At 50.3% G+C, this 11,093-nt stretch overlaps 1 protein-coding gene across 1 annotated transcript in view; it reads right to left on the reverse strand.

The window, feature by feature from the left end:
• SEC14L5 (SEC14 like lipid binding 5) overlaps positions 1-11,093 on the reverse strand; it is a 54,322-nt gene that overhangs the window by 24,611 nt on the left and 18,618 nt on the right. The window contains exons 2-6 of the mRNA XM_019539822.1: positions 8,515-8,664; positions 8,253-8,384; positions 5,203-5,331; positions 4,012-4,228; positions 210-322 (exon numbers count right to left, since the gene is read on the reverse strand). Of these exons, the coding sequence (XP_019395367.1) occupies positions 210-322; positions 4,012-4,228; positions 5,203-5,331; positions 8,253-8,384; positions 8,515-8,664 (741 nt within the window). The remainder of the gene's footprint in view (positions 1-209; positions 323-4,011; positions 4,229-5,202; positions 5,332-8,252; positions 8,385-8,514; positions 8,665-11,093) is intronic.

Here is an 11,093-nt window from a genome sequence, read left to right on the forward strand (position 1 = left end):
CTCTACAGCTTAGTCCCAAAGTTCAGGCTATAACTTATTAAAGTAACAACAGACTTTTAATAGCAGCATTTTGCCTACAATTATATTTTTGTGTGTGTGTGCATTGTGAGATTCAAGCAACTGGACCAGAGCACCACAGATGGCCCTGGAGTTTTCTGGAGACCTCTGTTGATGCCTCCAGATGACAAGCTCTACCTCTGGCTTCCTACCTTTCCTTTGTGCGTTTCCTGCAGCCACTGACGCAGTCGGATCAAACAGCTTTCCTGCATTGGAGTCAGCTGTCCCAGGTACCGCTCAATGTAGTCAGCATCCAGTTTGTCAGCTGGAGAGAAGGAAAACAGCAGTTCAAAAGAAGGTCACCTGGCAAAAAGGGAAGCCTTTGAGGATGTACCAGCTTTTCTATACACCAAGTTACTCACAGTTCAAACTGAGAATATTGAGAAAAACCCTCACTGCAATAGTCTATCTGCCATCTTGATTTGGAAAAGCGTGTCCAGAGGAGTGACTGGAAATACTGCAATTAGAAGTAAAAGCCAGAGGCTCAGGCAGTAATTCTAGCTATTCTAGCCATCACAGTGGGGTCATTCATCCTGCATTCAGTGGTGACAGTGACCCTTTTAACTCCCAATTTTATCCCAAAGCATAGGCAGGGGGAAAAAATATTTGGCCGGGGGGAGGGAAGGGGGCTGAGTGTGTGTGCACACCTCCCCCCGAGGAGGTAAGTCTGTGGAGGGAAAGAGGTGGGCACAGATCAAGGACCCCATAGTGAGGAAGGGAGGGAGTGGGACAGAGGCAGGGGTAGGGGCAAATGGGGCCCTAGGGCCGGTTGTGGGATAACTGGAGCCCCAGGAGCCTCATCCAGAGGTGCAGGGGAGCTCCCACCACTTTGTGCACCCGGGGGGAGACACAGGGGGGAGGCATGTGCCCCTTTGGATTTGAGCGCAGGGCAGAGGTGGCCTGCCATTGTGGGCTGGGCTCTGTGCCCCACTGTCACTGCCTTGGGATACCTGATGCCCCTGTGCTATGCTGCGTCCCCTGCCCAGCAGCAGCAGGCACATGGTGTCATGCAGCTCCTGCAGCAGCAGCAAAGGCAGCAGGGCATGGAGTGCAGCCCACCTCTGCCCTGCACACAAATCCAGAGGGCCTTTCCCGCCACCTGCCCGTGCCTCCTCTGGGGTATACACAGTGGCAGGAGCCCCCCGCACCCTTGGATGAGCCACCCAGGGTTCCAAAAGTCCCATAACCCACCCTGGGGCCCTGTTCACCCCAGCCCCTGCCCCATTCCCTCCCTCATTGTGGGGGCCTTGATCTGCCCCACCCCCACATACCACCCCCTTCCCCTTCATAGACTGAGACTTGCCTGCTGTGCTGGGCAGTGATCCACAGGCCACTGCAAGTGTCTGAGTCTGTGCTCCACCCCCATCAACCCCCCACTGCAGCCACCCAGAGCCCACACCCAGGTTGCCCTGCAACCCTACCTGCTGCCCCATGTTTGGTGAGGGTGCTAAGCCCCATCAGCCCAGCTTTCCACTGCCAATGTTCCAAAGCTGTCAGGGTTCTGGCTGGGGTTTTAAAAGGACAGCCCTGGAGAGTCAGATGCCCAGCTAGCAGTAGATTTCAATGAGATCTGGGAACCCAAGTCCCATGGACTCTTTAAAAAACTCCAACAACTATTCTTACACAAAGAATAGGAAATGGACACTTTAGAAACTGCTGAAATACTATTCCATAGATGGCACCAGGGAAAAAAAAGTGAACAACTTCCGAGGCTCCTTCATAATGTCCAAGAGATCTTTGCCATGAACATCTTGTATGAACAGGCACCCAAGGTCACTTCAGAGCACAGACAAAGGACAAGAGGGTTGCATCTGCCAGTGTTAGGAGACAGAGACAGATGTGCAGCTGGAAGCATGAGTGTGCAGAAGCTAGAAAATGGAACACTGTACCAACAGGGTACCATCACAGGCATGCAGCTGTGCTGGAGGCATGTGAGGACAGAAGAGAAAGCAAAGAGGAGAGATGGAGAGGTGGCTCTCTTCGGCAAGCTCCACATCAGGCAGAATATTTCTGGCTCTGAATACAATAGGCTACAGTACTGCAGAATAAAGACAGTGCTGCTGCTCTCACTACTGAAGAGCTTGATCTCTAAAAAAAGACATAGCTCTGCAGCATTGAGAGGTGGCAGGCCACGGAGTAGGCCCACCATGGGAAAGGAAGCAGGGAAGCGAGAAGCAACAGTTCAAGATTAGAGATGCGTCAAAAAAGGAAGCCAATATGAGGATTCCCTTTTTGTTACATCAGCTTTTCCATTCCTATAGCACCTTCTACCCAACAGCCTCAAAGGATTTCACCAATGTTAATTATACCTTGTTTACCTGCTGGATAAGGAACAGTATTTGACACATTTCACAGGTGAGTCAAACTCAGGTAACAAAGAAGCTCTGTGATAAAGGCCAAGCAGGAAATGATGAAGGAGTCCCAGTTCTTGCCTTGTTCTCTAGGCTCCTGGAAACAGCTTCATTCATGAGGAACAGGGATCCTGAGTTAAAATATGGTAGAACTCCTGCTACTGCACTGACACACTTGACTGTCTCACTTCCCCCGGCTCTCCCCATAGCTATCACAGTGGACAGGAGTGTCTCCTTACATCGGAATGAGAAAGGTTCAAGAGTTAAGTGCCAGAAGCATCCATAGTTTCATAGTTAGTAGGGTCGGAAGGGACCTGAGCAGATCATCAAGTCCAACCCCCTGCTGTGGAAGGAATGAGTACTGGGGTCAAACGACCCCAGCGAGATGTTCATCCAGCCTCCACTTAAAAACCCCCAGGATAGGAACCAGCACCACTTTGCTTGAAAGTTGGTTCCAGATCCTAGCCACCATGACAGTGAAGTAGTGCCTCCTGATGTCTAGCCTGAATCTACCACCTGCCAGCTTGTGACCGTTATTTCTTGTCACTCCTGGTAGTGCTCGAGGGAACAGGGATTCCCCCAGTGCCTGCTGGTCCCACCTGACTAGTTTCTAAATGGCCACTAGATCCCCCCTCAGCCTTCTCTTGTGGAGGCTGAACACGATCAAGTCCCTTAACCTCTCCTCGTAGGCCCTGCCCTGCTGCCCGCTGATCATGCGGGTAGCCTTCCTCTGGACCCTCTCCATGTTGTCCACATCCCTCTTGATGTGCAGCGCTCAGAACTGAATGCAGTACTCCAGCTGCAGCTAGACCAGTATTGCATAGAGGGGGAGGATCACCTCCTTGGACCTGCTCGTGATGCATCTGTGGACCACAAGGTGCAGTTGGCCTTCCTGACTGCATCCCCACACTGTCGGCCCATGTTCATTTTGGCATCGATAACGACTCCAAGATCCTTTTCTGCCTCTGCACTGATGAGAAGGGAGTTCCCCAGCCCGTAGGTATGGTGCTGGTTCTTCCTCCCCAAGTGCAGCACCTTGCACTTGTCAGTGTTGTAACCCATCCTGTTCTTATCCGCCCACCCCTGTAACCTGTCCAGGTCCAATTGCAGCCTATTCCTCCCTTCTAGCATGCCCACTTCTCCCCACATCTTAGTGTCACCTGGGAATCCCAGCAAAAGTACTGTATACGGATAAAAAATAATATTGTCTATAACATCACTGGAGAAAAATGCAGATTTGGTAACACAAGCATTTCACAAGCTTGTCTAGTTCTCCATATTTTTTGTACTAGGCCAAGGGGCTGGGGACGGAGACAGAATTCCTGAAAAAGTCAAAACATTTTGTTGTAATGTTTCAGATCAAAATTTTTGATTTTTTAATTAAAAATGATTTTTTTCTACATTTCCTTCAACACTTTAAAAGCACAAAATCAAAAAGAAACACTGTGTTGAGTGAAGCCAAGTCTTTTGTCGGTCACAAAACAAAAATCTGACCTTTCATATTGGAAAATGTTGATTATCTGAAACTGCTGTGAATCCATTACTTTACACTGCTCTACCCAGGTCACCCAGGCTTATACTCCTGCCTGGGGAAGCTACATACCATCAGGGCTGGCTGCCTCCACCGGCAGACAGGAGCTGCAGGTCTGCTCTTTGGTAGTTCCATGAGCACAGGATTCCTCTGACGCAAGGTCAAGGTCACATCCAACAGTCAGGGTCCTCTCCTCCTCCTTGCTCACAGGTGGAGGCATCCATCGGGGAATGAATGCAATTCCCTGAGAGATCAGTTCCTTCAAATAATGCTCAATCACTTCTTTGCCCTGGAAGTATTAACAGAGAGAAATAGTGGAGAAATGAGTTTTGATATCTGGAGAAATCAGTTTTCCAGCTATAAATGAGAGGGGAATACTTCCCTCGGTCCAAGGAAAAAGGGGCACATCTACATGTTTAATATCATTATGTAACACAACTGGAAGACAACAGAAGGGAAAGGAATCAACAACTATCTGTCAGGGCCTGTAAGGAAAACTTCCACTGGCATATGAAACACTTCCCATTGAAAGAGGAAAAATGTTGCTAAATGAGGTGGCTAAAAATAAATTTGAGCACAGAGTATTGTTCTGAGGCCATGGAGTAGGACACCAAGCTTGCATAGACCAACCCAAGCCCTCACTCTCCTGCAACCCTAATGAACTAAAATGGCCCTGAAGCCACCAGCCTGCCATAATCAAACAGGAGCCAAGATTTTAATGAAGCAAGGCTGATGATCACTCAGAGCCTGTCCTTCCTATGTGTGAGGACAGGGCTCTGAGAAGCCCAGCACTCCTGTATCATCCACAACCCTCATCCAAAAATCATTCCGTGCCAACCTCTATGTGGAGACATTCCAAGGAGCAGATTGCTTTGCCTGCTGGATGCTGACTTAACCTTGCTGTGTCACACCAAGTGATTTCCGAGATGCAAGGCACAGTGAAATGAAGCACAGTAAGGGCACAACAACCTTTCCATTGTATCTATTTTACTAAGGAAGCAAAGATGCAGAGTGACTAGGTGACTTTCCCCATAGAATCATCTTGGACAAAGTTTGCCCACGAACCTAGGAGGCCTCATGACTGCCCCACCCCTTACTCTAACTACCAGAAATGCTGTTTCTCCTAATCCTTTACATCCACTGTCATGGCAACCTTGGAGCTCAACGGCCCGTTAACTTAAGGCTATTCCCCATCTTCAATGTTCCAATGTGCTTTAGACATTTGGTCTGCATTTCACAGTGCTAGGGGACCCCATCTCTCACCCGCTTGATGTTAGCCGTATACTGCTTCATCGCTATTTTCTCCACAGTGCTTTCAAAGCCAAAGAATGACTTGATGTCCAGGGATGCAGACTGTTCGAAGCATGTCCAGTCCTCATTCTCTGGGTGAACCTAAACCCAATAACAGAGATGGGCACAGGGTAAGATTACACACAATAATCCTATCAAGGTTGCAGGCCTTAGCCAGGTTTTAACTTAGCTGTTCACTCTCCAAGGCTAAAGACTTGAGAGCTTCCAACAAAATGCAGATGTCTAAGCATTTACTGATCTTGTTACTACTGGCCACCAGGAAAAACAACCATCTTTCAAAGCAATATTCAATGTGATACCAGCATAGTAACTCCACTATTAGAAACCCTGGGAGTACATTTATAGTTGATACAGGTTTCTCCCTTCACTCCCTTCACCAGTGGTCACCTACTGGTCAATATCAGAGCCTCTTGAGTCATTCTGAGGCTGTGGGGGGCTGAGCGCACATGTGCATGCATGCACATGCCCCACCCCCAGCCTAGCAGGTCAGTTTGTTTTGGAAGGAAAGGGGCAGGGGCCAGATTGAGACCCCCACAGTGAGGGATGGAGTACCACAGAGGCATAAGCAGGGGCAAGGTGAGTGGGGCCCCAGAGGGTGGGTGGTGGAAGAATCGAGCCCGGGCGGCTAGTCCAAGGGTGTGAGGGGTGCTCCTGCCACTGTACACACCCTGGCAGAGGCCCCGGGGGCACATTCTGCCCCCATCTGTGCGTGGTGGAGGCAGAAGCCGTTGTGGACTGGGCTCTGTGCCCTGAGACCCGCTGCAGCCCGTCTGGGAGCAGCCCAACGCCACGTGCCTCCAGCTGCCAGGCAGGCAAGGTACAAGGCTCAGCCCAGCAGTGGGATGCATGTGGAATCGAGGTGCTCCCAGGCCAGCTGCAATGGGGCTCGGGGCACAAGGCCAGTCCGCAATGGCAGCTGCCTCCACCGCACAGACAAAGCTATGTCAAGGATAGAGACCCCTGGGGAAAATACAAAGTAGCTGTTAAGAGAAAACCTTTATTTTTCCAAGGTGCCTTTGAGCATCCTGTGGACCCTGAAAGATGAGAATAAACCTAGCTCCATTCACTCCTGCCAGAATAGAGAAACTGACAAGAACAGGTACCAGGGTCATCTTGAGGATGCAATCCCCGGTTCCTGTTCTCTGCTCAGTATCCCAGCTGTTGGCCTTTTGTCAGAGCAAATCAGCAACAGGAATAAACATCCTGTGGTCAGAGACACTGTTGCAACCTGAACTCTGAACAAAGTGTCACTGCTGGGTTGAACTGAGAACAACTTAATAGTCAGCACCAAAGACAGAGCACAGTGACAGGAATGGCAGGGTGGGGGATCAGATCTAGTTGTTTTAAAGATACCCACTCCCCAGTGGTTCCTAGTCTACTGAAATAAAAGCTTTGGAATTATTTGTTTCCCAAAAGTAACAGCTGTTAACAGCTTCTGTGCTTTTTGAGTAGTTGTGCTCATGTAGAGGTATCCAGGGGGCAGGCAAGTAACATGATCAGGACTTTTGTTAAGGGAACATAAGGTAGTATCTACTGTAGCTGTTCCAGAAATAAAAGACGCTATTTTGAATGACAATCAAGTCCTAATAGCACAGGCTCATTTCACAGCAGATGCCTCATCAATGGGAGCACTCTGTTAAACAGTTAAGTGTCACAAGAGCTTTATCTAAACACTAGAGAACTGCCCATCGAGAAGGGGGGGGAGGAGAACTAAGCACCACCACCCACCACCCTGCACCACTGGGGGGGGGGGGGGGGTCTTGCCCTGCCGTCCCCCTCCTCCAGTACCCTGCTTCAGTCAGCCAAATCAGAGCATGAATAAAGCATTATGGACCGATGGACAGATAAAGGCTTTTATAATATTAGAATTACAAACAGAAGCAAGTCGGGGGGGGAAAAAAAAAAAAAAACAACAAAAAAAACACATGAGCTAAAGAAGCCAAAACTGCACTCATCTGGAAGCAAAGTAGGACCTCACCTGCCTGACCTGCCCGCCCATAAGTACAGGTTTCTCTTGCCAACCACAGTTTTGAGTACGCACACTTAACATTCTATATACTATTTTGGCTACCACAGTATACAGTTTTGAGTAACCACGGTTTTCAGCGGCTAAGCATCAGCCCGCCCCCTGCCATTTTTCCCATAAGCCTTTTGTCTTGCCAACCAGAGTTTTGCCAGCCACGGGAACTTTCAGAAACCTAACCCCAGCAGTTGGTGAGGGAAACCTGTATCCGAGTTTCCTTCCATAACTTCTTCTTCCAGCCCAAGACCAAGCCCCAGTGCCGGTCAGCCACTCCTGCAGACTTCAGTCTCTACCTCAAACTGGAGAGAGCAATAAAAAGTTTTATGTCAAATCTGAACAGATCTCTGTTTCTCCCCTGCACTTTGTGACCTCATTCTAGGACCATGAACCAATGTTTGAATGAAGCCACAATAGCTCCTCAGACCCCAGACACCACCCATTATGAGGCCCAACAGGCCATCAAAATGGTATCTGCAATCCAAGTCAAGAAACTTCCAAATCGCACTGAATTATGTACAGCCCAGCTTACAAATGCTTCCCTCTTATCACTGCAATGAACAAAAATTTCATAGATTTCGTAGACATTTGGGCTGGAAGGGACCTCGGAAGATCGAGTCCAGCCCCCTGCCCAAAGGGCAGGAAGTCAGCCAGGGTCATAGGATCCCAGCAAGATAAGCATCCAATTTGGTCTTGAATGTGTTCAATGTAGGTGCTTGAACCACCTCCGATGGCAGGCTGTTCCAGACCTTGAGGGCTCGGACAGTAAAGAAATTCTTCCTTATGTCCAGCCTGAAGCGGTCTCGCAGTAGTTTATGACTGTTTGGGGCACTCTGGTGAACAAACTTTCCCCCAGATCCTGGTGGTCACCCCTAATAAACTTATAGGTGGCCATCAGATCACCCTTGAGCCTGCACTTTTCAAGGCTAAAGAGCCCTATGGCTCTCAAAAAGGAAGACTGTTTATGAGAAAGGTGTCTTACCGAGTAACTGCATGTCTCAAGAACAACAACACGATTGGCAAAGGTCTCATTGTGAGCTTCAATGAGGAGAGTTCGCTCCTTCCAGTTCACAGTGTTCTTCTGTATGAAAAAGACAAATTCTACACCAGCAATCTGAGGAGGAAGAAGACTTTAAGAGATGAGTGACCGAAGTCATCATAGCTGCAACCTTTAATGAGCCAAGCCTCTACTGAGCCACAGGCCCAGAAATTCTGAGATGTCACGTATGTCAGAACAGACTCACCTTCTTCAGTAGCCGGGGGGCATCTACATTTAGTTTGCAGCTCCTTTCGATGATATGAATGGCTCCATCATCACTCCTGGATTCATGAAGGATCTCGCTACCCAGGAACACAGGGATCTCTGGGCAGGTGGGAAACCGTTTTTCATAAGCCTAAGTGAAGCAAACACGGGGGGGGGGGGAGAAAGGATCAGCCATGGACTGCTCAGGAAGGCCTGGAGTGGTTTGTCACAGAGCTGTTATAAACTGTTCCCCTACCTCCACAGTAGGAGTTCTTCCCTCATCTCTGAGAGAAGAGGAGTTAATGGAGAGGTACACTTACAGCACAGTGCACAACTGTAAAATCATCATCACTAAACCAGCCCCAGGCCAGGAAGCTGAAGATCAGTTTAAAAAAATCATCTCACTCCTTCCTGAAATAGGAGCATACCTTCCCTTTTGAATTAGCATTTCTTGTCAAAAAGAGTGCTGGGGAAAAGAGCAAAAAACTTGACTGGATCCTCAACTGGTGACCTCTGAGCTGTCAATCGTGTACCTTAGCACCTGTGCTATCCCAGCCCCCACTGCAAACTCCTTGGAGAGTAGAGCTCTCCACAACCTACTATGTCAGCTGTACTACTGTAAATAAACAGTGATACACAAACAGGCCCATGTACAAGCAGTATATAGGGAGCCTATGACTACAGCAGGAGTCACTGCAGCAATCTGGCCTGGCAAGGAATCTTCTCATAGATCACTCTGGATTCCTTTGGCACTCTTACCTCTGCGGCTACCCTCAAAGGATACTCATGGGATTCTGGTTTCAGCAAATGCATGACTAACTGGGGGGATATTTGTTGCACACAGCGTTTGTACTTTCAGCTGAACAATGGGAACTAGCCAACAACAGAGGAGATCTGCTCAATCAACAACCTGTACAGTATGAAGTCTGCCAATTTAAGAGCAACTGAACTGTACTCCTCATCTGCAGACCAAGGTCTGCGTGTCCACAGCCTCTATGTTTGAATTTCTGGCTGTAGATAGTTGTGTGTCCTAGTGCTAGGAATAGCACCTGCTCTTAAAATAGTTCGGACTTCTAAGGACACATACCAACTCTGCTGCTTCTTGTCCTCTGAATGGGATGGCAGCTTTTTCAGGCGATCACATTGCTCATGCGTGAGTTAGCACAGAGTTCATGCAGGAGGGCCCGAGGCCCTGCCTACGAGCCCCCCAGGGTAGACAGTCCCAGCCGTAGCCAGCCTACCAGAGGCATGATGCAGATGGGCACCCGCCGCACCCCAAGGCTCCCCTCGGGCTCTGCGGCCCCCCCATCGGGCACCTCAGAGACGGCCACCCAGACGGAGCCCATGCTTCTGGGCTCCACGTGGACAGAGCCCCTGGCTCTCGGCTGCAGGGGCTGCCTGTCCCTTCTTCAGGCTCTGGGGCCCGGGAGCATGGCCACCTCCCCTTGTGGGGTCTACTCCCTTTTGGGGTCTCTAGTGCACCAGCTGGAGGAGCTCCAGGCCACAGTCCAGAGACAGTGCGCCATCAGGGACTGTGAGCAGGAGACTGACTCCTACTGCCAGGCCATTCTCCCCCGGGAGCCAGAGGGTAGACCAGGTCTCCCTCCAGGACAAAGGAGGACTCCGGGCCCTCCCACTCTGTCCAGTCAGGGGGATGGACCAAGGTGGTCAAGGGCCCTAAGGCCCGCCGCACCAAGGCCCCTGCCCCGCCGGAGCTTAGCAACAGGTCCGCACCTCTTGCTACTCCAGCAGAGCCTGCTGAGTTGCCAGCTCCCACAGGCAACACAGGCACTACTGCAGCTACTGCTCCGTCTCTCCTCAAGACAAAACTTAAGCTGTTTGTTGTGGGAGACTCCATCCTGAGGGGGAAATCTGCCGCCCTGACCCCTTAGCCCAGGAAGTCTGCTGCTTCCCCGGGGCCCACATCCGGGACATTGCGGAGAAGATCCCTAAGCTCCTCCAGCCCACAGACCACTATCCCATGCTCCTTATTCATGTGGGCACCAATGACATGGCTCAGAGCGCTCCCAGCCGGGTCATGAGGCGCTACAGGGATTTGGGAGCAGAGCTAAATGGTCTGGGGGCACAGGTGGTTTTCTCTTCAATTCTCCCAGTCTCGGGTTACGGGCTGAGGAGGGAGAGGAGGATCCACGTAGTGAACCAAAGACTGTGGCGCTGATGTCATAGGGAAGGCTTTGGCTTCCATGACCACAGTCCGGTCTTTGATGAGAGAGGCTGGGAAGGGATAACCTCCACCTCTCCCCTCTGGGGAGGAGGCTCTTCTCAGCCAGACTGGCTGACCTGCTCCACCGGGCTTTAAACTAAGCCTGCTGGGGGATGGGGGGATTACCACCATTGCTGGCCAGCTGAGCAACCCTTGCAAAGCCAGCAGGCCAAGGCGCTTAAAGGAGCCCACCCCGACCCCCGTACAAGCTAAATTTATTCCATCTCAGAGGAAAGGCAGCAAGAGGACACAGCAGCCCCCCTGGCTCTCCAGGGACCTAGCAGACCTTCCAAGGCTAAAAAGAAAGGCCTACAAAGGATGGAGGACAGGATTCACCTCCAAGGAGGATTATTCTG

The sequence above is a fragment of the Crocodylus porosus genome, unplaced genomic scaffold (genome assembly GCF_001723895.1).
Source record: "Crocodylus porosus isolate Cpor-Errol unplaced genomic scaffold, CroPor_comp1, whole genome shotgun sequence".
NCBI classification, from domain to species: domain Eukaryota; kingdom Metazoa; phylum Chordata; order Crocodylia; family Crocodylidae; genus Crocodylus; species Crocodylus porosus.